Here is a 26,746-nt window from a genome sequence, read left to right as displayed (position 1 = left end):
GAACAGATTATTGGGAAATTGGGGAAACAATAACAGATAATGACAGGTTTCTGGCACGCCTCTGACATCTCTTCCTTCTAGAATTCAGGTATAAAAACCATCCACAGATTAAGGATTTATTCCATCCAGACTGCAGACATGAAATTGGTGGGACTGACACTATCTATCCTCCTGGGGGTGCTACTGCTCCAAGTGGTGACTGCAGGTATGTGATTCTGTGCTGAGGCTACTACAACTATAGCTCTGATATATTCCACAGTGCTGTGTACAGACAGACCTTGGACAGTCTCTGCACCAGAGAAGCTTACACTCTAATGTCCTTCACACTGTCACAGTCTATTTTTACTCATTTATATAGCTCTGACATATACCACAGTGCTGTACAGAGAACACTGAGCGAGTCACATCAGTCTCTACACCAGAGGAGCTTACACTCTAATGTCTCTTTACAGTCGCACACTATTGTTATACATTTATATAGCTCTGACATATACCACAGTGCTGTACAGAGAACACTGAGCCAGTCACATCAGTCTCTACCAGAGGAGCTTACACTCTAATGTCCACCCACAGTCACACACACTATTATTAATATACATTTATATAGTGTAAAAGAAATTTGTAAGTTCTGTATATAATTGTATTGTATTTTGTATGTATTGCACACTGCCCTCACTGTGCACACAGCACTAATAATGTATTCAGTACGTGTTTGCATTCTTTCGAGTCCTGATTAGAATTAGTCTGCCTATGTTACGCCCCTTGTTACCATTAACGTACAATTGTAATATTAATGTGATACCTACGTAATCATGTGTATAAAAACCTTCAATTGTGTCATAATAAAGCAGAACAGTTATTTGGAAAGATGTGGAGTGTATCTTTTGTGTCTGTCCCCTACTGCAGTAGTTATTATTAATTTGGAACCACTAATCAATATGAGCTGCCTATCTATAAATTCCCATGTCAATAGCTCTGACATATACCACAGCACTGTACAAATAACACTGGGCCAGTCACATCAGTCTCTGCACCAGAGGAGCTTTCACTCTAATGTCCCCCATTATACATTTATAATGTCACAAGACGTGTAAAGAGCCTGCATGTGAGTAAAGCTCAGCACCCGTGTAACACACAATCCAACTGACCTTAAAGGATATCTTTACATTATAACAGAGCCCCTGGGTTGTATAGGCACTATGCTTGCACACCAGCTGAAATGAGAAATCAGAATGAGTGTGGAGGTTCCGAAAGAGGAGCAAAAGGGAGAAACCCTCATTCTCTGAGGAGATGATAACCCCTTCTAATGTTTATAGACAGAGAAAAGCTTTAAAAAAATCACCCCCCCCCCCCCCCATCACCAGTGAAGTATTCCAGAATCTGGGCTGGCTTGTGATTTCCTTCTTGCAGTCTTTAGTTCACATCATTTTATTTAAAAGCTGGTGAATCTTTGGAGAAAGTTGTGTGACTCTAGGATGAAAACATTGATAAATAAATCCCTAAGAGTGAATAAATATTGACATAAAAAAAGCATGAATATGTAACTAATAGTCCAAAATATGAAGAGGATACTGCATAGAGTAGCATGGAAACACTACTTGGCATAACAAGCACGAGGTCCAGCTCTTGATACACTTCGTCCTCCCCCCATTTAGCTCCCCCATCCATTGCCACAACCTGTTTCACCACTTATAACATGCAGGAACTGTACACTATGTGGCCCATAGTTTGTGGACCCCTGACCATCACGCATATATAAAGTTGTTGGACATTTCATTGCAAAAGCAAGGCTATTAATATAGAGTTGACCCCCCTTCACTACTATAATAGCCTCCACTGTTCTTGGATGGCTATCCACAAGATTTTGGAGCGGATTGTGTGGGAATTTGTGCCCATTTGTGAGGTCATGTGTTTAGTAGGGTTGAGATCAAAGGGCATTTGTTAGGATTGTATCACAGGCAGGGCCAGACTTACCATAGGGCTTTGAGTGGGCTCAAGCCCATGGGCCCCGCCCAATAGGGGGCCCCGCGGACCCCAGCCGAGTGTACATCGGCTATACTCGGCTAGTTCCGCTCACAGTCACGCCTAGTCCCGCCCTATGAAGGACATAACACAGGGACTGGGCGTGACTGTGAGCCGAGCTAGCCGAGTACACAAAAAATGTCCTCACTAGGATTTACTGAGAATCTGCTGACAGAAAGCAAACTAAAGGTAGACTTGAGCAGGGGTTCTTAAACAGGGGTGCTGGATCCAATTGATGGGGGTATGGTATGAATCTTTGAACAATTAAATTAAATTGAAATGGCATTCTCTGCTGTGCAGCCCCCCCCCCCCCCCCCCCCCGTTATTGGCACCCCCTGGCCCATCTATTCCAGGACTAAAACAGCCAACCAATGTGAGTGCCCCCCCCCAGATAATGCCGAACCGCCATGAGACTCCTGCAGCCAACCGCCGTACTGTGAAGAAACCGGAGGCCAACATGGAAATGACATGTGTCGGCTGTAACCATGACGAGCTAACGCACGATCAGACAGAGGAGGAGGGATATATACCCCTCAGACTCCTACATATACAGGCTGGCTTCCGGCCAGCCTTCTCACATGTCCACTTACACCCACCACTCCATAGAGTAGAATGGAGGGTCATTTCGGGTCCTCCCACAAAATGGACAGGTGGACTCGATCAGACCGCTAGTGTGAAAGGGGCTTAAGAAAACAGATAAGATGACCCTACACATTGCTGTTATCGTGTCCCAGATTTCCAATACCAGACATCCCAACCTGCAAAAACTCATTTTTGGGAGGTGGCAAACTCATTTCAGGGAGGTGGGCATGCCTTTAACTGTGCTACATATTGCGCGTGGCTTAATTGGGGTGTGGTTTTATAGAGTCTGAGATGACTTACATGTGCAGAATGTAGTAATGTTAAATAGGGAATATACAGTGTGGAGTGTATGTAGGTGAGTAGTATGTGCAGCATGGACTGTGTCAGTAGTTCTTTAGTTTTATTATAATTCATTTACAATTTTATTTTTTTAATTATTTTTTACAATTAATTTTTTTATTTTTTGTTTTTCACAGTGATTGTGGGTGGGGGTAGTGGACAGTGTCGGTAGAGCAGTGTGTCAGTAGTTTTTTTGTTTTTATTATTTTCTCTATTATTTTTTACAATTTTGTTGTTTTTTATTTTCTTTAAATATTTTGTTTAAATCTTTTTAGGAGGAGGGGGTTGGGGCAGTGGACAGTGTTGGTAGGGCAGGGGGTGGTGTCAGTAGTTTTTTTATTTTATATATATTTTTATAATTAAATTTTTTATCATTTTTGTTTACAGTTTCATTTTTTTATGTGTTTTGCATTTTTTAAATCAAACCTGTATGGGGGGGGGGGCTTTGGTGAGATATCAGGGGTCTAAACAGAACCCTGCCATCTCCCCTTTGAGACAGAGAAAGAGGCTGAGGACAGAGATTCCACAGTCCCTTTCTCAGCATTGAAGATGAATGGAAAGGAAACAGCAGGCTCCTCTCCATTCATAAACTGAGCAGAGTAACACACAGGTTACTCTGCTTAGTTTTCACAGGAGCGATCTCGCTTACTGTGTTCAATTCAGAAAAGGAAGGGGTCGCTAAATGACCGGTCTCTTCCTCTGCTCGCCATTCTGACAGATCCCCACAGCCGGCGGGAGAGGAGAGGAGGGAAGCCGGCTGTGGGGGATGAGGGGGGCGGAGGAGGAGGACAGGGAGCCGGAGAAGAAGGGGAGGGGTGAAGGATACAGAGCGGAGCTGTAGAAGAATGGACACAGAGGGGGGGCTGGAGAAGGAGAATACAGGGAACAGTCGGGGATGATCGGTGCAGCAGGAGGAACAGCTGTGATCACCGTTCTCCCTGTATAGCTTTTTAGCCGACAGCCGCAGGAGGGAGAGAGGGAGAAGCGGCTGTCAGCTATACAGGGAGATTGGTGTTCACAGCTGTCCCTCCTGCTGCACTGATCATCCCGACTGTAAACCAGGGGACAATCCAGGATCAGCCCCGCAGCCGGGATATCAGGCAGCACTTGCGGGTGTCCGGGAGCTGCCCCCGAAATGCGGGAGGCACCCACACCTTGCAGGAGACTTGGGATGTCTGCAATACCCATCGTCCCCTGCTCTCTGCAGTAGATACCCAAGGAACATCATCAATCCAACACTGACCAGGATTGTAAAGGCGAACAGAAGTGCTGTCTCTCCGGCTGCCAGTATATATGCACAGGCACCAAAAGTAGGAGGCACAGGACTGACATGACGCCCATATACCAGAGTCCAAAAGTCACCCCTCCTGCCTCCAAAGACACCCTTTTAATCATATAATACAGCTTTTTTAACAAGTTGGTTGCAGGAGAAGATTAAACAAGACTATGACAGGAAAAGGTGTAGATAATTTGTAAGTCCTCTTTATTCAGAATGACAGAGAAGGGGTAAGTGTGTGGTATATGTAGCCAATCCACACTTACCATACTGACAACCATTACCCAGATACCTCCCTTCCTCTTCAAGGGCAGGAAGTAAACCAAGTTGTTGGAAGGAAGTCATGGAAGGGAAGGATCATTTCTGTTAGTCCTCTGAAAGGAGCACTCATAACACTCTTGCAACCTTAACCACTTCAGCCCCGGATGACCAGGCCACTTTTTGCGATACGGCACTGCGTCGCTTTACCTGTCAATTGGGTGGTCGTGCGGCGCTGTACCCAAAACAAAATTGATGTCCTTTTTTCCCTGTCTGTTTACATTGACAGATCTGCATTCTGGCTCTCTGAGGAGCGATCACGGGTGAACTCTCTTGGAGCTTGGGCTGCTACCTTTTCCGATTCCGCCTTACGGTCATTTCCGCATGTAGATTTGGAAAAGAAGGAAAGAGCACCCGATGTCCAAAGAAATGTGAGTTTTAGGTAGGCTTATGCCGACGACACACAACCGGACTTTCCAGCAAACTAGGTCCGACAGGATTAGTCCGTCGGACAATCCGACTGAGTGTGAGCTAGTCCGATCGATTTTTGGGGAAAAAATCAGACAGACCCAGAAATAGAACATGTTTCCAATCTGTCCGACGGACTCAAGTCCGACGGACTAAAAATTGGGAAAACCGTTTGTCTGTGTGCTGGTCCGACGGACCAAATATGACGCAAGGGAAGCTATTGGCTACTGGCTATTGAACTTCCTTTTTTTTGTCCCGTTTAGGTCATCACGTACAAAACGAACGGACTTTCGACCGGACTTAGTCCTTTCATGTGTGGCCAAGTCTGTTCGTTCTGAAAGTCCGTCGGACCTTTGCCGAAAGTCCGTCGGGAAGACCGTCGGACCTAGTTTGCTGGAAAGTCCGGTCGTGTGTACACGGCATTAAAGTGGTTGTAAAGACTCATTCTCAGTATAGACAGTTATTGCCTTGTTATATCCTGGAGGGCAGGGACTGATGTGAATGTACAATGTATCTGTAAAGCGCTAGGTAAATATACAGGTAACAACCTGTAAAAAATAATAGTAATAATAATGATAAATGTGTTTTTTCCTGCAGAGGTGAGGAAACCGGGCACCTGTCCTGTGGTTAAAACCCTTGTAGCATGTAGGTTCCCCATCCACAGGAATTGTGACGTAGACTCGGATTGTCTCGGGACAAAGAAGTGCTGTAACCTCGGCTGTTCTATTGGTTGCCAGGAACCCATCAGTAAGTGGATGACTGTGATAAGATATTAAGTGGCCCAGTACAGACCAGATCTTACCCAAATGTGCGGGTGGAACTGTCAGTATTGCCCCTAGGAGCCAATAATCCGATCCTCCCTTTCCTTCTCCCAGTGCAGCTTATATAAGAACAATGTGTACAGCAAGTTTTTACAAAGACTTTTGCAGAGCTTTCGTCCAGCTTTTAGCAGCTTTGTAAAAGTGTCCATCCAGTTGTACACACTGGGAGTAAACAAAGTGTGTGTAGTACATCCCGTCCTTCTTCCTCGCTGCTGTTCCCCCATTTCATTTGCCACTAATGGCTGTCAAAATGACAGCAGGGAGTTCCTGTGTAAATACAGCAGCTTTAGAAGCTGCTGCTGTCAAAAAAGGACACCCCCTTAATGACCAGGCCATTTTTTGCGATACGGCACTGCGTCACTTTACCTGACAATTGCGCGGTCATGCGACGCTGTATCCAAAACAAAATTGATGTCCTTTTTTCCCCACAAATAGAGCTTTCTTTTGGTGGTATTTGATCACCTCTGCGGTTTTTATTTTTTGCGCAGTAAACAAAAAAATACAGACAATTTTGAAAAAAAACAATATTTTTTTACTTTTTGCTATTATAAATATCCCCCAAAAAAAAAATTCTTCATCAGTTTAGGCCAAAATGTATTCTACATATTTTTGGTAAAAAAAAAATCGCAATAAGTGCATATTGATTGGTTTGCACAAAAGTTATAGCGTCTACAAAATAGGGGATATATTAATGGCATTTTTATTATAATTTTTTTTTTTTACTAGTAATGGCGTTGATCAGCGATTTTTAGCGGGACTGCGACATTGCGACAGACAGATCGGACACTTTTGACACTTTTTTGGGACCAGTGACATTTATACAACGATCAGAGCTACAAATAGCCACTGATTACTGTATAAATGTCACTGTCAGGGAAGGGGTTAACACTAGGGGGTGACCAAGGGGTTAAGTGTTCCCTGGGGAGGTATTTCTAACTGTGGGGGGAGGGGACTGACTGGAGGAGAAGAGAGATTACTGTTCCTGATCACTAGGAACAGCAGATCTCTCTCTACTTCCCTGACAGAATGGGGATCTGTCTGTTTACATTGACAGATCCCAGTTCTGGCACTCGGAGGAACGATCACGGGTCGCCAACGGACATTGCGATCTGACCAGAAGTGGAGTAATGGATACCTGTCAAAATCAGGTACCCGCTCCCCCCCAAAAAAAGTGCCAAATGTAAAGGAGGATGAGGGGGGGGGGAGGAGGAAGAGAGGAACTTACCCTTTTGGGTGAAGTTCCACTTTAGGATCCCTTTACATGTCCCATTTTCACCTAACTCCCGTGGCCAATAGAAAGCCAAATAAAGGTGTCACCCTGCCTTAATGGTTCCCCATAATGTAGAATAAAGACAAGTTTGTAGGAGTCAAACTGAGTGGATAACACCCTTGCTATGGTCTTGGGATGAGCAAAGACAAACTGTTGGAGGGGCTTAGAAGGAGAAGCAGAGACACGAGCTACAGTGGTAACTGGTTTGTGCTGGAGACCGCGCTGGACTGACTGGATCAGTCACTGGTAATGGATGGGAAATTGTGTGGGTGAGTAGGAAGAAATCCCTTTCCAGTAGGTTATGCCCCAATGGTGGATGGTGGTGGTGAACTCTCTTGGGACTTGGGCTGCTATCTTTTCTGATTCTGCCTTACGGTCATTTCCACATGTAGATTTGGAAAAGAAGGAAAGAGCATCCGATGTCCAAAGAAATGTGAGTTTTAGGTAGGGTTAAAGGGGTTGTAAAGACTCATTCTCAGTATAGACAATTATTGCCTTGTTATATCCTGGAGGGCAGGGACTGATGTGAATGTACAATGTATCTGTAAAGCGCTAGGTAAATATAACTACCTGTAAAAATAATAATAATAATAATAATAATAAATGTGTTTTTTCCTGCAGAGGTGGTGAAACCAGGCACCTGTCCCGTGGTTTATACCTTTGCAGCATGTAAGCTCCCCATCCCCAGGCATTGTAACGTTGACTCGGATTGTCTCGGGACAAAGAAGTGCTGTGAAACAGGCTGTTCTATTGATTGCCATGAACCCATCAGTAAGTGGATAACTGATAAGATATTAAGTGGCCCAGCACAGACCAGATCTTACCCAAATGTGAGGGTGGAACTGTCAGTATTGTCCCTAGGAGCCAATAATCCGATCCTCCCTTTCCTTCTCCCAGTGCAGATTGTATAAGAACAATGTGAACAGCAAGTTTTTACAAAGCATTTGTAGAGCTTTCGTCCACCTTTTAGCAGCTTTGTAAAAGCGTCCTTCCTGACACAGCATGACAGCATATACGTATGGGTAGGCTCCACCCCCTGCGCTATCACAGGACCGGTTATACTATAAAATTAGGTCTCCTCCCTGGCTGCAGTATTCTCTTTTTTTTTCCTCACTGCTAACAGCCGGTTATGCTGCTGCTGAAAGAACAGCATTTTAATTTTTTCCTCACCTTGTCAGACACTTCTGACCAAGCCACACAGGTTCGAGCCTCTCCTGTGTCGAAGCTCCCCGCTGTAAAGGCTGACATGAACACCTATATGGGGGAGACCTCCCCCCACAAGGATCCTGGAGAGGGGTGCAGATATCTGGTCTAGGAGAGCCATCAGAAAACAGCAAACAAACGTGCAGTGGGCTGCCCATTCTCAAAATGGCGGAATCACTACTTCCGGGATTAGCAGCCTCATTTGAGTGAAGCAAGATAGCGGAAATACAACTTTCAGTTAGCTGTACATCAGAATACAAGCTATAACTTCCAAGTGTAGCAAGATGGCGGCTGAGGTACTTCTGGTATCAGAAACAGCGTGAGGAGTGTCTCAGGAAGCCGCAGAAGGGGCTCACCCACCCCAGCACTTAAATAGCTTCAAGGTATGGGGGACAGTGCGCAACCTGTGAGGACACAAATGCACTAGCATGAAGTTGTCAGGTGCCACGGGAATCGATCAGAGGATACTGGTAGGAGACATGCAAATCAAAGTTTACATTGCCAATTTTGGGACAAGTGACTGAGACAGTACTGTCTGTGAATTTCAGAGTCAAAGATGAGCTCTCCTAGGGGCCAGCCACGTATCTTAAGGTAAGGGCAGGTAGGTATATGTGTCTGTATGACATCCTAAAAAAGAGTGCACATACTGACAGGTTGTAATCTGTTTCAGCCCATATCAGCCACAACACTCCTCCAAGAGCAAAGAGACACAGCAGCAACAAGCTCTGAGAGGTCGGCTACACACTCTAAAGCCCGCGAACAAAGCCGGCATAGAGTAGAATATGCATATCAGGAAGAAGAGTCTAGAGATGATCTCTGCGTAGGATGTGGATTAAAAGCGCTTACAGGGAAAATGTTATGTTATTAGAAGCGGCAACGGATAAACAAGCCGAAAAGGCCGAAATGGTCCGCATAATCAAACAAACGGTCAAAGAGTCTCTACAAGACCTAACGACCACAACTAGTCAGCCTGGGGAGAGTGGTGTGAGCCTGACGGCAGCCCAGAGGCCAAGAGATCCTTCCCCAGGATCCAGTTCTGGAGAGGAATCCCAGCAAGAGGACACCATAAGTTTCAGATACTCTTCAGTACAGCCTTTAGTAAAGGAAGTTAGGGAAGCACTAGAGTGGGAAGAAGAAATAACGCAACCTACTAAAACTAGGAGGTATTACCCCCAGTTGAAAAAAACAAGTCTCTCATTTCCTCTTATTGAAGAGGTGAAAGACATTATTAAAGAAGAGAGGGGGAAGGTGGACAGGAAAGTATCCCCAGTCAACAGATTTAATTGCATGTACCTGTTCAAAACGGAGGATATGCACTCCTTGGAAATCCACCTCTTGTAGATGCGGCAGTTATGAGACTCGCCGCCATGTAACCCTTCCCATGGACAATGCAGTGTCCTTTAAAGAGCCTTTAGACAGAAGGATGGATGCGGATATTAAAAGAGCCTACATAGCAGCGAGCAACACATGTAGACCTGTCCTGCTGCTTACCTCTTTGGCCAAGGCTATTACGTCTTGGGCAGAGAGCGTAGAAGCAGATCTGCAATCAGAAACAGATATGACCACAGCCCTCAAATTATTGACCAACATTAAACTTTCAGGTGACTTTGTCGGCGAAGCAGCAACTGATGCCATGCGCTGCTCAGCCAGGGCCATGCAGTCGTCGGTAATGGTGAGGAGGGCGCTGTGGCTTAAACCCTGGACAGCAGATATATCATCAAAGATTAACTGGTGCCACATTCCGCTCGACGGAACTGCCCTGTTTGGTAAATAAAATGGAGTCAGCAATTTCAAAAGTCACTGGAGGCAAGTCGGTTATGCTCCCGCAAGATATGAAACCAAAACAAAGACGCTTCCAGGGGAGGCAGCAGTATCCAAGTAAGGTGAGAGAATTTAGACCTTTCAGACCTCTTAAAGAGTATAAAAAAGCTGGAAGAACAACTCAGAATACAGTGGCACGAATGCCAAAGACAGGATCAACTTCGGAGCAGCAGAAACCCTTTTGACGGTTTTCCAGTCCAGATGGGGGCAATAGGAGCCAGGTTGCACAGATACGCTCGTGTCTGGACGGAGCAAGTCAAAGAGCCTTGGGTCATAGATGTGGTCCAAGCAGGACACCGTTGGAAATTCCTATCCCTACCCAAAACCACCCATTTCTCTCCCACACGATTACCACACAATCAACAGAGAGCGCGGATAATATTAGAATATATCCAGACGCTACTGCAGAAGGGCGCAATAGAACCAGTACCAGTACAGGAGCAAATGCAAGATTTCTATTCACCACTTTTCTTGGTGCAGAAAAAGACAGGTGACTTAAGGCCCGTCCTGGATCTAAGAGACCTGACCAAATTAATCTCGGTCCAGAGCTTCAAGATGGAGTCATTGCAGTCCGTAGCGCAGGCCCTCTCAAAGGGCAACTGGATGTTGTCCCTCGACCTAAAAGATGCATACTTGCATGTTCCGGTGAATCCGCAGTTCCACAAGTATCTACGGTTTGCAGTATCAAATTAGCATTACCAATTTGTGTGCCTACCGTTTGGCCTGTCTACCTCACCCAGAACCTTCTCGAGAGGTGTGTTACCAATAATAGCTATTCTACGCAGTCAAGGCCTACAAGCCTTTCACTACTTAGACGATATCCTGTTGATGGCGGAGAGCCTGCAGATACTGCTAAACCATCGTCAAATACTGATAGAAAAGTTACAGGAGTTCGGGTGGATTATCAATTGGCGGAAGAGCCTATTGGAACCGTCATAAAGGCTATTATTCTTGGGTGCAGTTCTCGACACCCACAGAAACACTATAGAGCTGCCCAAGGAAAAGATGGCAGCACTCCTGACCAAAGTAGAAGAGATATCGAAGATGACCTATCTATCAGCATCACGTTGCCTCAGTCTCCTGGGAACATTAGCTGCGACAATCTCAATGGTCAGGTGGGCCCATTGGAGAATGAGGTTATTCCAGAAAGGTTTCCTCGATCAATGGCAAGAACACTCAGTCCAACAAAGGATTCGACTAACCTCAAAGATGAGAAAGTCCCTAGAGTGGTGGAAAGACCCGCAAATCTTCACAAACACCATCAACTAGTACCAGACCCCCCGCAAGTGATAACATCAGATGCCTCAGCAGCGGGATGGGGTGCACACTACAAGGGGCTCTCAGCCCAAGGCAGGTGGAGACACAGACAGAGAGAGGTCTCCAATGTGATAGAGTTGAGGGCAGCCCTCTGCGCATTGAAGGCATTTCACACACAGATTCAGGGAACAAGCGTGGTCGTCCAGATGGACAACAGGACAGCAGTCACGTATATAAGACAGGGCGGGACGCAAAGTCGGTCGCTACTCGCCAAATTACACCAATAATGGAGTGGGCACAACAACATCTAGCCCATCTTTCAGTGGTCTATATCCCAGCCCTGCAAAACTTTATTGCGGACACCTTGAGCAGGAGAACCCTAGACCCAAACGAATGGTCCCTGAACGAATCAATCTTCCATTGGATATGCAGACACTTGGGCTACCCAGACCTGGATCTGATGGCAACCACAGCCAACACAAAGTTCAGGAGGTTTCTGTGCAGGGCAAGGTTCCAAGAAGTGGAAGCAACAGATGCCCTCAATACCAGATGGGTTTGCAGACTAGCTTATGTGTTCCCTCCGATTGCACTAATCTTCAGGTTACTCAACAGAATAAAAACGCACTCAGGGATGGTGATAGCAATAATTCCAATGTGGTCACGCAGACCGTGGTTCCCATTGTTGCAGTCTTTAGCGGTGGAACCTCCAGTACCCCTTCTGAACATACCGAACCTACTACAAGGCCAAGTGGTACATGCAGACCCAGGAGTTCTACATTTAGCAGCTTTGAGGCTGAAAGGAAAAGGCTAGAAGAAGCAGGGTGTTCGGCAGCTGTAATGGAAACATTGTTAAAAGCAAGAACAACCACCACTAACCAGACCTACTCCCGAATATGGGAAAAATTCATATCCTTCGCAGAAGACCAAGAGTTCGATCCTCGGGCACCATCAGAATCCCAGGTTCTGAGCTTTCTCCAAACAGGTCTGGACAAAGGCTTGTGTCAGTACACTCAGAGTACAAATCTCAGCCCTGACAGCATTGTCAGGAGTGAAGTGGGCATCACGGTGCCTAATCCATCAGTTTTTAAAAGCAAGTGCGAGAATTCGTCTTGCAGAACGATCATATGTCCCTCCATTGGATCTCCAAATAGTTTTGGACTTTTTGTCTCAAAGCCCCTTTGAGTCAGGGCAGACTACATCTCTATGGAACATATCTCTAAAAGCAGTATTTCTTACCGCAATCACCTCAAGCAGGAGGGTATCAGATATACAAGGCTTAGGCTATAAGCCACCATACTGTTGCCACCTCGCAGACAGGGTAATATTAAGAACACTACCGCAGTACAGACCTAAAATCAATACCCCATTCCATAGGAATCAGGAAGTAGTACTACCAACCTTTCAGGCAGAGACGTCAGACATACCACACAATCTGGATGTCGGGTCCATCTTAAAGACCTACATAGAAATGACGGCATCGTTCACGAAGGAGCAGAAGTAGACAAAGTGATCTGGATGCCGCACACCGGACGGAATAACAAGTGCCTTTATTAATAAAAAGCTGGAACACAAAACCCGTTATGAGTGCGAAACGCGTCAGCTGATCTCTGTACATCCCTGCTGTAGTGTCTTGTACATTTTGTGATCCAGCTTTTTATTAATAAAGGCACTTGTTATTCCGTCTGGTGTGCGGCATCCAGATCACTTTGTCTACTTCTGCTCCACCCTGCATCAGCCAGCACCTGGGACTCTTTCCCTCTGAAGGATTCAACATGCTTATACACTCATTGTTTTAAACCTACCTGGTGGAACTCTCTTCGCATCGTTCACGAAGGCAGAGAATCTGTTCATCATCTCAGAAGGGAGCAGAAAAGGGCTAGCAGCGTCCGCAAGGACACTGGCATCATGGCTAGTACAGGTCATCAGGAGAGCTTATACCGCAAAAAACCTTGATCCCCCAGCAGAGCTTAGGGCTCACTCCACAAGGGGGATGGCGGCCTCATGGGCGAATTTCCGAGGGGTTACCCCTGGACTAATCTGCAGGGCCGCGACTTGGGCAACCTTCAATACCTTTCTAAACCACTATAAAGTGGATCCTGCGGCTTTAACCACAGTACAGTTTGGCCGCTCGGTGTTGGAGCAATTGACATAAAACAAATAAAACTATATAAATGTGTATATAGAATAAATAGTACAGCATTACCCACCCATCTGTCTGGTGATTTTGTACATCCCATACAAATATGCTGTCATGCTGTGTCAGGCATGAGGAAAATGTTATACTTACCTAACGGTAATTTTCCTTTCCTGATGCAAGCATGACAGTATATAGGGGTCCCTCCCGTTAAAAAAAAAAAAAAAAATGAAGGAAAGAAAGAAACGAAAGGCCTCGCAGTGATACTAAATTACGAGAATACTGCAGCCAGGGAGGAGACCTAATCTTATAATATAACCGGTCCTGTGATAGGGCAGGGGGCGGAGCCTACCCATACATATATGCTGTCATGCTTGCATCAGGAAAGGAAAATTACCGTTAGGTAAGTATAACATTTTCCTCAATCCAGTTGTACACACTGGGAGTAAACAGGGTGTGTGTAGTACATCCCGTCCTTCTTCCTCACTGCTGTTCCCCCATCTCATTTGCCACTAATGGCTGTCAAAATGACAGCTGGGAGTTCCTGTGTAAATACAGCAGCTTTAGATGCTGTTGCTGACATCTGACAGTGTTTATAAACATTGTTCAGATGTAAGATAGAGAGGTAGAAAGCAACATATTTACGGATATTTTTCAGACAGGAGATAGAGAGATACAAAGTAACATTGTTTATAATCATTGATCAGACGGGAGATAGAGAGATACAAAGTAACATTGTTTAAAAACATTGATCAGACGGGAAATAGAGAGATACAAAGTAACATTGTTTATAAACATTGATCAGACAGGAGATAGAGAGATACAAAGTAACATTGTTTATAATCATTGATCAGACGGCAGATAGATACAAAATAACATTGTTTATAAACATTGATCAGACAGGAGATAGAGAGATACAATGTAACATTGTTTATAAACCTTGATCAACATACATTTTTCAGACATCAGGACACCCTTATGAGGTTAAGGCCCCTTTCACATGGGCCGTACTCCATCAGAAGTCCACTTGCTCAGCGGGGAATCTGTCTGCTGATCCTCCGCTGAGCAGGAGAATAGCTGGTCCGTGTCCGCTCCGCTTATGCAGAGTAGACACAGACACAGCCTGCTCTCCTCTATGGGTATTCGGATGTAAACGAATCCCAACTGCCACCAGATCCACCCAGATGAAGGGTAACAGAACCCCATGTAGGTGGGTGTAAACAGACACATGTCCACTTACACCCGCCACTCCATAGAGGAGAATGGAGGGTCATTTCGGGTCCTCCCACAAAATGGACAGGTGGACTCGATCAGACCGCTAGTGTGAAAGGGGCTTAAGAAAACAGATAAGATGACCCTACACATGGCTGTTATCGTGTCCCAGATTTCCAATCCCCATCATCCCCTGTTCTCTGCAGGAGATACCCAAGGAGTGTCATCAATCCAACACTGACCAGGATTGTAAAGGTGAACAGAAGTGCTGCCTCTCTGGCTGCCAGTATATATGCACAGGCACCAAAGGTAGGAGGCACAGGACTGACATGACGTCCATATACCAGAGTCCAAGAGTCACCCCTCCCGCCTCCAAAGACACCCTTTTAATCATATAATACAAATTTTAACAAGTTGGTTGCAGGAGAAGGTTAAACAAGACTATGACAGGAAAAGGTGTAGATAATTTGTAAGTCCTCTTTATTCAGAATGACAGAGAAGGGGTAAGTGTGTGGTATATGTAGCCAATCTACACTTACCACACTGACAACCATAACCCAGATACCTCCCTTCCTCTTCAAGGGCAGGAAGTAAACCAAGTTGTTGGAAGTAAGTCATGGAAGGGTAGGGATCATTTCTGTTAGTCCTCTGAAAGGAGCACTCAAAACACCCTTGCAACCTTAACCACTTCAGCCCCGGAAGGATTTACCCCCTTAACCACTTGCCGACCGGGCCATAGCCGAAAGACGGCTGCAGCGCGGTCGGCTAGTTCTGGGTTGACGTCCATGGACGTCCTCCCAGAATACTGCTCTCGCGCGCCCCCTGGGGCGCGCACTCGAGAACTTCCGTGACCGCCGGGTCCAGAGGACCCGGCGCATCACGGATCACGGTAAACAGCCGCTGATCGCGGCCGTTTACCATGTGATCGCTCCGTCAAATGACGGAGCGTTCACATGTCAACAGACCGGCGTCATCTCATGACGCCGGTTCCTCCCTCCCCTCTCTGTACCGATCGGTACAGTGCGAGGGGAGAGGGGGAGGGATCGGATGGCAGCACCGCTGTGGGCTGCATGTGTAGTGCTCACAGCGGTGCTCAGTGACAATTGTAGTCACATCCATCCCTCCCTCCATGCTCAGCCATCCCTGCAATATGCCCAGCAATACTCTGCATAATGCCCTGCAATACTCTGCATAATGCCCTGCAATACTCTGCATATTGCCCTGCAATACTCTGCATAATGCCCTGCAATACTCTGCATATTGCCCTGCAATACTCTGCATAATGCCCTGCAATACTCTGCATATTGCCCTGCAATACTCTGCATATTGCCCTGCAATAATCTGCATAATGCCCTGCAATACTCTGCATATTGCCCTGCAATACTCTGCATATTGCCCTGCAATAATCTGCATAATGCCCTGCAATACTCTGCATAATGCCCCGCAATACTCTGCATAATACTCTGCAATATACCCGACACTACTCTGCAATATACCCGACACTACTCTGCAATATACCCGGCACTACTCTGCAATATACCCGGCACTACTCTGCATTATACCCCGCAATACTCTGCATTATACCCCGCAATACTCTGCATTATACCCGGCACTACTCTGCATTATACCCGGCACTACTCTGCATTATACCCGGCACTACTCTGCAATATGCCCAGCAATACTCTGCAATATACCCAGCAATATACCCTGCAATATACCCTGCACTACTCCGCAATACAACTGCAATTTTTAACCAGTTCCCGCCCACAGTCATATGACGTCCTTGACTTTGAGCGGGGATATCTGAATAATGCCTGCAGCTACAGGCATCATTCAGATATCAGCTTTTTCAGCCGGCAATTTCCTACACCATAAGAATGATGATAGCGGCTGTTCCACTGCTTGATCATTCTTATGGGAGGCAAGAGGGGACGCCCCCCCCTTCCCGCCACCCTCCGGTGCTTCTACCGACTCACCGCTACGATCAAAGCCAAGATCGTTTTTTTTTTTTTTTTTATTTCAGGCTTCCCAGTCTAGAGGTGAGATGTGGGGTCTTATTGACCCCATATCTCACTGTAAAGAGGACCTGTCATGCCATATTCCTATTACAAGGATGTTTACATTCCTTGTAATAGAAATAAAAGTGATCAAAAATTTTTTTGGGGGGGAAAAAGTGTCAAACTAAAATAAATAAAGTAAAATAAACAATAAAAAAAAAAAAAATTTTTAAAGCGCCCATGTCCGTGTGCTCGCATGCAGAAGCGAACACATACGTAAGTCCCGCCCACATATGAAAACGATGTTCAAACCACACATGTGAGGTATCACTGCGAACGTTGGAGCGAGAGCAATAATTTTGGCCCTAGACCTCCTCTGTAACTCAAAACATGTAACCAGTAAAAAATTTTAAAGCATCACCTATGGAGATTTTTAAGTAGCCACGTTTGGCACCATTCCACGAGAGTGTGCAATTTTGAAGGGTGACATGTTAGGTATCTATTTACTCGGCGTAACTTCATCTTTCACATTATGCAAAAACATTGGGCTAACTTTACTGTTTTTTGTTTTTTTTTAAAGCACAAAACTGTTTTTTTTTTCCCAAAAAAAGCGTTCGAAAAATTGCTTGCGCAAACACCGTGTGAGATAAAAAGTTGCAACAACCGCCATTGTATTCTATAGGGTTTTTGCTAAAAAAATATATATAATGTTTTGGGGTTCTAAGTAATTTTCTAGCTAATAAATGATGATTTTTACATGTAGGAGAGAAATGTCAGAATTGGCCTGGGTGCTCCAGAAGGCCTGGAGGTGCTCCCTGCATGTTGGGCCTCTGTATGTGGCCAGGCTGTGTAAAAGTCTCACACATGTGGTATCACCATACTCGGGAGTAATAGCAGAATGTGTTTTGGGGTGTAATTTGTGGTATGCATATGCGGTGTGTGAGAAATAACCTTCTAATATGACAATTTTGTGAAAAAAAAAAAAGAAAAAAAAAAATCTAGATTTTGCAAAGAATTGTGGGAAAAGATGACAATTTCAAAAAAACTCACCATGCATCTTTCTAAATACCTTGGAATGTCTTCTTTCCAAAAAGGGGTCATTTGGGGGGTATTTGTACTTTTCTGGCATGTTAGGGTCTCAAGAAATTAGATAGGCCGTCAGTACTTCAGGTGTGATCAATTTTCAGATATTCGCACCATAGCTTTTGGACTCTCTAACATTCACAAAGACCAAATAATTTACACCAAGTTGCACTTATTTTTACTAAAGATATGTAGCAGTATAAAATTTACGAAGAAAAATTACTAATTTGCTAAATTTTATAACAGAAACAAAGAAAAATTCATTTTTTTACCAAATTTTCAGTCTTTTTTCTTTTATAGCGCAAAAAATAAAAAACCCAGGGGTGATTAAATACCACCAAAAGAAAGCTCTATTTGTGTGAAAAAAAGGACAAAAATTTCATATGGGTAAAGTGTTGTATGACTGAGTAATTGTCATTCAAAGTGTGAGAGCACCGAAAGCTGAAAATTGGTCTGGTTAGAAAGGGGGTTTAAGTGCCCAGTGGTCAAGTGGTTAATGACCAGGCCATTTTTTTGCGATACAGCACTGCGTCGCTTTACCTGACAATTGGGCGGTTGTGCGACGCTGTACCCAAAACAAAATTGATGTCCTTTTTTCCCCACAAATACAAATTTCTTTTGGTGGTATTTGATCACCTTTGCGGTTTTTATTTTTTGCGCAATAAACAAAAAGAGCGTCAATTTTGAAAAAAAACAATATTTTTTACTTTTTGCAATAATAAATACCCCCCAAAAAATAAAAAAATTTCTTCATCAGTTTAGGCCAAAATGTATTCTACATATTTTTGGTAAAAAAAAAAAAAATCGCAATAAGTGCATATTGATTGGTTTGCGCAAAAGTTATAGCGTCTACAAAATAGGGGATATTTTTATGGCATTTTTATTATTAATTTTTTTTTTTTATTAGTAATGGCGGTGATCAGCGATTTTTAGCGGGACTGCGACATTGCGGCTGACCGATCAGACACCTTTTTAGGACCAGTGACATTTATACAGCGATCAGAGCTAAAAATAGCCACTGATTACTGTATAAATGTCACTGGCAGGGAAGGGGTTAAGACAAGGGAGTGATCAAGGGGTTAAGTGTTCCCTAGGGAGGTATTTCTAACTGTGGGGGGAGGGGACTAACTGGAGGAGGAGAGAGATCGCTGTTCCTGATCACTAGGAACAACAGATCTGTCTCTACTTCCCTGACAGAACAGGGATCTGTCTATTTACATTGACAGATCCCCGTTCTGGCTCTCTGAGGAGCGATCACGGGTCGCCAGCGGACATTGCGATCTGACCAGAAGCTGAGGAATGGATACCTGTCAAAATCAGGTACCCGCTCCCCCCCCCAAAAAATTTACCAAATGTAAAGGAGGATGGGGGGGGGGGAAGGAAGGAAGAGAGGAACTTACCCTTTTGGGTGAGGTTCAGCTTTAGGATCCCTTTACATGTCCCATTTTCACCTAACTCCCGTGGCCAATAGAAAGCCAAATAAAGGTGTCACCCTGCCTTAATGGTTCTCCATAATGTAGAATAAAGACACGTTTGTAGGAGTCAAACTGTGAGTGGATAACACCCTTGCTATGGTCTTGGGATGAGCAAAGACAAACTGGTGGAGGGGCTTAGAAGGAGAAGCAGAGACAAGAGCTACAGTGGTAACTGGTTTGTCCTGGAGATCGCGCTGGACTGACTGGATCAGTCACTGGTAATGGATGGGAAATTGTGTGGGTGAGTAGGAAGAAATCCCTTTCCAGTAGGTTATGCCCAATGGTGGCGGTGAACTCTCTTGTGGCTTGGGCTGCTATCTTTTCCGATTCAGCCTTACGGTCATTTCTGCATGTAGATTTGGAAAAGAAGGAAAGAGCACCCGATGTCCAAAGAAATGTGAGTTTTAGGTAGGGTTAAAGTGGTTGTAAAGACTCATTCTCAGTATAGACAGTTATTGCCTTGTTATATCCTGGAGGGCAGGGACTGAAGTGAATGTACAATGTATCTGTAAAGCGCTAGGTAAATATAACTACCTGTAATAATAATAATAATAATAATAATAATGATAATAATAATAAATGTGTTTTTTTCCTGCAGAGGTGGTAAAACCGGGCACCTGTACCGTGGTTAACACCCTTTTACCATGTAAGGGCCCCATCCCCAGGAGGTGTAACGTAGACTCAGATTGTCTCGGGACAAAGAAGTGCTGTGACGTCGGCTGTGCTTTTGGTTGCGCGGAACCCAACAGTAAGTGGATGACTGTGATAAGATGTAAACATTGTTCAGAAAGGTAGAAAGCAACATATTTATGATTATTTTTCAGGCAGGAGATAGGGCAAGTTCACACCAGTGCATCAAAAATGCACCAAAAACATGCATGCAGAAAAGCATGCGGACTGCGTTTTTTATGGTGTGAACTGGCCCATAAAGAGAGATACAAAGTAAATTGTTTATAAACATTGATCATACAGGAGATAGAAACATACAAAGTAACATTGTTTATAAACATTGATCAGATAGGAGATAGAAAGATACAAAGAAACATTGTTTATAAACATTGATCATACAGGAGATAGAGAAATACAAAGTAACATTGTTTATAAACATTGATCAGACGGGAAATAGAGAGATACAAAAAGTAACGTTGTTTATAAACATTGATCAGACGGGAGATAGAGAGATACAAAGTAACATTGTTTATAAACCTTGATCAACATACATTTTTGGGACATCGGGCCACCCTTTTAAGGTAAGGCCCCTTTCACATGGGCTGTACTCCATCAGAAGTCCACTTGCTCAGCGGGGAATCTGTCTGCTGAGCAGGAGTATAGCTGGTCCGTGTCCGCTCCGCTTATACAGAGTAGACACAGACACAGCCTGCTCTCCTCTATGGACAGTCGGATGTAAATGAATCCCGACTGCCATCAGATCCACCCAGATGGAGGGTAACAGAACCCCATCCATTCATTTTTAGCTAATTAGATGTAGGTGGGTGTAAACAGACACATGTCCACTTACACCCGCCACTCCATAGAGGAGAATGGAGGGTCATATCGGGTCCTCCCACAAAATGGACAGGTGGACTCGATCAGACCGCTAGTGTGAAAGGGGCTTAAGAAAACAGATGAGATGACCCTACATATGGCTGTTATCGTGTCCCAGATTTCCAATCCCCATCGTCCCCTGTTCTCTGCAGGAGATACCCAAGGAGTGTCATCGATCCAACACTGACCAGGATTGTAAAGGTGAACAGAAGTGCTGCCTCTCTGGCTGCCAGTATATATGCACAGGCACCAAAGGTAGGAGGCACAGGACTGACATGACGTCCATATACCAGAGTCCAAAAGTCACCCCTCCTGCCTCCAAAGACACCCTTTTAATCATATAATACAAATTTTAACAAGTTGGTTGCAGGAGAAGATTAAACAAGACTATGACAGGAAAAGGTGTAGATAATTTGTAAGTCCTCTTTATTCAGAATGACAGAGAAGGGGTAAGTGTGTGGTATATGTAGCCAATCCACACTTACCACACTGACAACCATAACCCAGATACCTCCCTTCCTCTTCAAGGGCAGGAAGTAAACCAAGTTGTTGGAAGGAAGTCATGGAAGGGTAGGGATCATTTCTGTTAGTCCTCTGAAAGGAGCACTCATAACACCCTTGCAACCTTAACCACTTCAGCCCCGGAAGAATTTACCCCCTTAATGACCAGGCCATTTTTTTTGCGATACGGCACTGCGTCGCTTTACCTGACAATTGGGCGGTCGTGCGACGCTGTTCCCAAAACAAAATTGATGTCCTTTTTTCCCCACAAATAGAAATTTCTTTTGGTGGTATTTGATCACCTCTGCGGTTTTTATTTTTTGCGCAATAAACAAAAAAAGCGTCAATTTTGAAAAAAAAACAATATTTTTTACTTTTTGCAATAATAAATATCCCCCCAAAAAATAAAAAAAATGTCTTCATCAGTTTAGGCCAAAATGTATTCTACATATTTTTGGTAAAAAAAAAAAAAATCGCAATAAGTGCATATTGATTGGTTTGCGCAAAAGTTATAGTGTCTACAAAATAGGGGATATTTTTATGGCATTTTTTATTATTAATTTTTTTTTTTACTAGTAATGGCGGTGATCAGCGATTTTTAGCGGGACTGTGACATTGCGGCAGACAGATCGGACACTTTTTTGGGACCAGTGACATTTATACAGCGATCAGAGCTAAAAATAGCCACTGATTACTGTATAAATGTCTCTGGCAGGGAAGGGGTTAAGACAAGGGAGTGATCAAGGGGTTAAGTGTTCCCTAGGGAGGTATTTCTAACTGTGGGGGGAGGGGACTGACTGGAGGAGGAGAGAGATCGCTGTTCCTGATTACTAGGAACAACAGATCTCTCTCTACTTCCCTGACAGAACGGGGATCTGCTGTTTACATTGACAGATCCCAGTTCTGGCTCTCTGAGGAGCGATCACGGGTCGCCGGCGGACATTGCGATCTGACCAGAAGTGGGGGAATGGATACCTGTCAAAATCAGGTAACTGCTCCCCCCCCCAAAAAAAGTGCTAAATGTAAAGGAGGATGGAGGAGAGGAGGAAGAGAGGAACTTTCCCTTTTGGGTGAGGTCCAGCTTTAGGCTCCCTTTACATGTCCCATTTTCACCTAACTCCCATGGCCAATAGAAAGCCAAATAAAGGTGTCACCCTGCCTTAATGGTTCTCCATAATGTAGAATAAAGACACGTTTGTAGGAGTCAAACTGTGAGTAGATAACACCCTTGCTATGGTCTTGGGATGAACAAAGACAAACTGGTGGAGGGGCTTAGAAGGAGAAGCAGAGACACGAGCTACAGTGGTAACTGTTTTGTCCTGGAGATCACGCTGGACTGACTGGATCAGTCACTGGTAATGGATGGGAAATTGTGTGGGTGAGTAGGAAGAAATCCCTTTCCAGTAGGTTATGCCCCAATGGTGGACGGTGGCGATAAACTCTCTTGGGGCTTGGGATGCTATCTTTTCCGATTCCGCCTTACGGTCATTTCCACATGTAGATTTGGAAAAGAAGGAAAGAGCATCCGATGTGCAAAGAAATGTGAGTTTTAGGTAGGGTTAAAGTGGTTGTAAAGATTCATTCTCAGTATAGACAGTTATTGCCTTGTTATATCCTGGAGGGCAGGGACTGATGTGAATGTACAATGTATCTGTAAAGTGCTAGGTAAATATAACTACCTGTAATAATAATAATAATAATAATAAATGTGTTTTTTCCTGCAGAGGTGGTAAAACCGGGCACCTGTACCGTGGTTAACACCCTTTTACCATGTAAGGGCCCCATCCCCAGGAGGTGTAACGTAGACTCGGATTGTCTCGGGACAAAGAAGTGCTGTGACGTCGGCTGTGCTTTTGGTTGCTCGGAACCCCACAGTAAGTGGATGACTGTGATAAGATGTAAACATTGTTCAGAAAGGTAGAAAGCAACATATTTATGATTATTTTTCAGACAGGAGATAGGGCAAGTTCACACCACTGCATCAAAAATGCACCAAAAACATGCATGCAGAAAAGCATCTGGATTGCATTCGGACTGCATTTCTATGGTGTGAACTGGCCCATATAGAGAGATACAAAGTAAATTGTTTATAAACATTGATTATACAAGAGATAGAAAGATACAAAGTAACATTGTTTATAAACATTGATCAGATAGGAGATGGAAAGATACAAAGTAACATTGTTTATAAACATTGATCATATTGGAGATGGAAAGATACAAAGTAACATTGTTTATAAACATTGATCAGATGGGAGATAGAGAGTTATGCGAGTTTTAAAGCGGGGTTCCACCCAAATTTGAACAATATCTGTATGTATTCTCTTCCTTGCCTAGATGCTGACATGCCATTTAAAAAAATTTAAATCGCCGTAATTACCTTTTATTTTTCTATTCTTCTTTGCACTTCCTGGTTCTCCTCCCGTGGGAGTAGGCGTGTTTCTAGCCTCTCCCAGACTCCACACAGTCTCCTGGGAGCTAGTCTTAGGCTTCCCAGAATGCCACTGAGCATGTGCGGGAACGAGCGGTGAATGCTGGGAGCACAGCATTCACCACATCCAGGAAATAAATGCTTGTGGGCTTCAAATGCCCACAATGAAGATGGAAACCATCTGCAGTGAATAATATAAGTTATTCTTTCGGACGAAATCTGACACAGGCGGACATATTACACACAATATGTGAGTATGTAATGCTGAGAAGAAAAGTTTGTGAATGAACTAAAAAAAAAAAACGATAGATAGGTGGACCCCCGCTTTAAGTAGGTTTAAAGTGGTTGTAAAGACTCAAGGTTTTTTTTACCTTCATGCAGTCTAAAAAACCTTCTGTGTGCTGCAGCCCCCTCAATACTTACCTGAGCCCGATATTCCTCCAGCGCTGTGCACGGGGGCCTCAGCTCTCCCGGGTCTCTCCCTCCTCATTGGCTGAGACAGCAGTGGGAGCCACTGATTCCCACTACTGTCATTCACAGCCAGTGAGTAATTGAGGAGAAAGCAGGGTCAGGGCCGAGACGCGCTCCATGTGTGAATAGATACACAGAGCAGCGGCTCAGGAGGGAGTCTGCTTGGGTACCCCTGTAGCAAGCTGCTTGCTATGGGGGCACTCAACAGGAGGGGGGACCAGGAATACCAGTGAGGGACCCAAAAACAAGATGATCGGGGCTGCTCTGTACAAAACCACTGCATAGAGCATATAAATATAAAATGTTTGTTATTTTTTTTTAAATAAAAAAATGCCCTATATATTACTTTAAAAGGCATTTAATGAAATTAGCATCATGTACATCAAGCCAACGTGTTTTGGGGGAAAGGACTACCCCTTCTTCAGGGCTGTTACTGCATGCTATTAGATGGGAAAGATTGCTGCCTCTGCAGATACTGTATAGCCGGGACTCTGTCAGCCTGCAGTCTGAAATCTTGCAATTAATATATCCAGTTTGGGAACCATTCCCATCTAATAGCATGCAGCAACAGTCCATAATGTATAAAGCTGGATACTCTGCGTACTCTTAAGAAATCCTTTTTGTGGCTACATGTAAAATGACACAGCATCAGAAATGCAATGTGTTTCGGCTTATACAGCCTTCCTCATAGCATACCAACAACAGCCCTGAAGAAGGGGTAGTCCTTTTCCCCGAAACGCATTGGCTTGATGTACATCTCGCTACTTTCAATAAACACCTTTTAAACCTACCTAAAGCTCGCATTTGTTTGGACATCCGCCGCTCCTTCCTTCTTTTCCAAGTCTACAAGCTACAGTGGGGAAGTCTCACAGCTGTAGAAGGAAACTCTGATATAAGAAGCAGGAGGATCATTCAACCCAATCGTGGCTACCCAAATCTGAAATACCATGTGTCCATTTTTCATGTTATAACGCTTCTATATGACATATTGACTGGTAATGGGTTTGGATTATATTGTTCATGACTGCCTTCATTGTCTCCTCATCCAGAGTGAAGTCACAACAGGACGAGAAAAGTCACAAGGTCTTCCAGATGACGAGAACAGCATTAGTTCTTTTCTCCCGCGGGGACATCACCCTGTCAATGACTATTAATGACTAATAAAAAACTAATGACTAATGTCAATAACTAATAAATGATCATTCCAATCATGATGATTTGTGTGGTTTCTATACTTTTGAAGGTTCTCATGAATCCAGGTCATGGTATAACTAATAGTAGTCACATGTCACTGGTGGGAGGTGTGAAAGTTTGTGACACTCACCTTGTTCTGATTAGAGATGAGCCGAACACCCCCCCCCCCCCCCCAGTTCGGTTCGCAGCAGAACATGCGAACAGGAAAAAATGTTGTTTGAACAAGCGAACACTGTTAAAGTCTATGGGACACGAACATGAAAAATCAAAAGTGCTAATTTTAAAGGCTTATATGCAAGTTATTGCCATAAAAAGTGTTTGGGGACCTGGGTCCTGCCCCAGGGGACATGTATCAATGCAAAAAATAAGTTTTAAAAACGACCGTTTTTTTGGGAGCAGTGATTTTAATAATGCTTAAATTCAAACAATAAAAATGAAATATTCCTTTAAATATCATGCCGGGGGGGGGGGGGTGTCTCCTTAGTATGCCTGTAAAGTAGCGCATCTTTCCCATGTTTATAACAGTGCTACAGCAAAATGGCATTTCTAAAGGAAAAAATGTCATTTAAAACTGCTCGCGGCTGTAATGTATTGCCGGATCATAGGCAATATAGATAAAAATACAAAAAAAAATGGCGTGACTGTCACCCCCAAAATCCATACCAGGCCCTTCAGGTCTGGGATGGATATTAAGGAAAACCCTGCACCCAAATTTTTTACAAAATGGCGTGGGGATCCCCCAGGAACTATATACTCTGAACAGCAGTATATATACTATGCAGCCTGCCCTATATACTCTGCAGAAAATTGGGCCTTAGGTGTTGGTGGTACCAAAACACTGTAAGCCCTCACAGTTACTCTTGTTGGGCGCAGGAACGGGCCCTGCTGTGAAATATTATATCAAGAATTGTAATTACATGCCCCTTTTAAACAGGGGCAGAAAAATTGGGCCTTTGGCGGTGGTGGTGGTGGCGCCACAACACTGTAACCCCTCACAAATACTCTTGTTGGGCGCAGGAACGGGCCCTGCTGTGAAATATTATATCAAAAATAGTAATTACATGGCCCTGTTAAACAGGGGCAGAAAAAAGTGGGCCTTGGGTGGTGGTGGTGCCACAACACTGTACCACCAGAAATGTAGTAGAAACTGTACACACTGTATTAGATACTGTGTACACCACCAGAAAAGTAGCAGAAACTGTACACACTGTATTAGATACAGTACAGGCGGTGTACACAGTATTAGCAACTGTACAATGGCTGCACTGTATTGTATACTGTATACACCACCAGAATAGTAGTAGAAACTGTACACACTGTATTAGATACTGTGTACACCGCCTGCACTGTATTAGAAACTGTCCTTCTGAGGATCAGTGGCCACTC

At 44.2% G+C, this 26,746-nt stretch overlaps 1 protein-coding gene across 2 annotated transcripts; it reads left to right on the top strand.

Annotated features, from left to right (window-relative positions):
* Positions 1-25,380, top strand: LOC141139001 (uncharacterized). Of its 2 annotated transcripts, XM_073624768.1 has the most exons (6): positions 49-205; positions 5,543-5,692; positions 7,658-7,807; positions 19,817-19,966; positions 22,989-23,138; positions 25,216-25,380. In XM_073624768.1, exons 1-6 carry the CDS (start codon positions 139-141, stop codon positions 25,218-25,220), a joined length of 672 nt encoding a protein of 223 aa, XP_073480869.1. In that variant the 5' UTR covers positions 49-138; the 3' UTR covers positions 25,221-25,380. The 2 variants fall into 2 exon arrangements, with proteins under 2 accessions (XP_073480870.1, XP_073480869.1); XM_073624769.1 differs by lacking the exon at positions 7,658-7,807 and having other exon boundaries at positions 1-205.
* The last annotated feature ends 1,366 nt before the right edge of the window (positions 25,381-26,746 follow it).

This window comes from Aquarana catesbeiana, linkage group LG04 (assembly GCF_042186555.1).
Source record: "Aquarana catesbeiana isolate 2022-GZ linkage group LG04, ASM4218655v1, whole genome shotgun sequence".
Classification (NCBI taxonomy): Eukaryota; Metazoa; Chordata; class Amphibia; order Anura; family Ranidae; genus Aquarana; species Aquarana catesbeiana.
The sequence above is the reverse complement of the archived record's forward strand: the minus strand, read 5'-3'. Positions and strand labels throughout refer to the sequence as shown.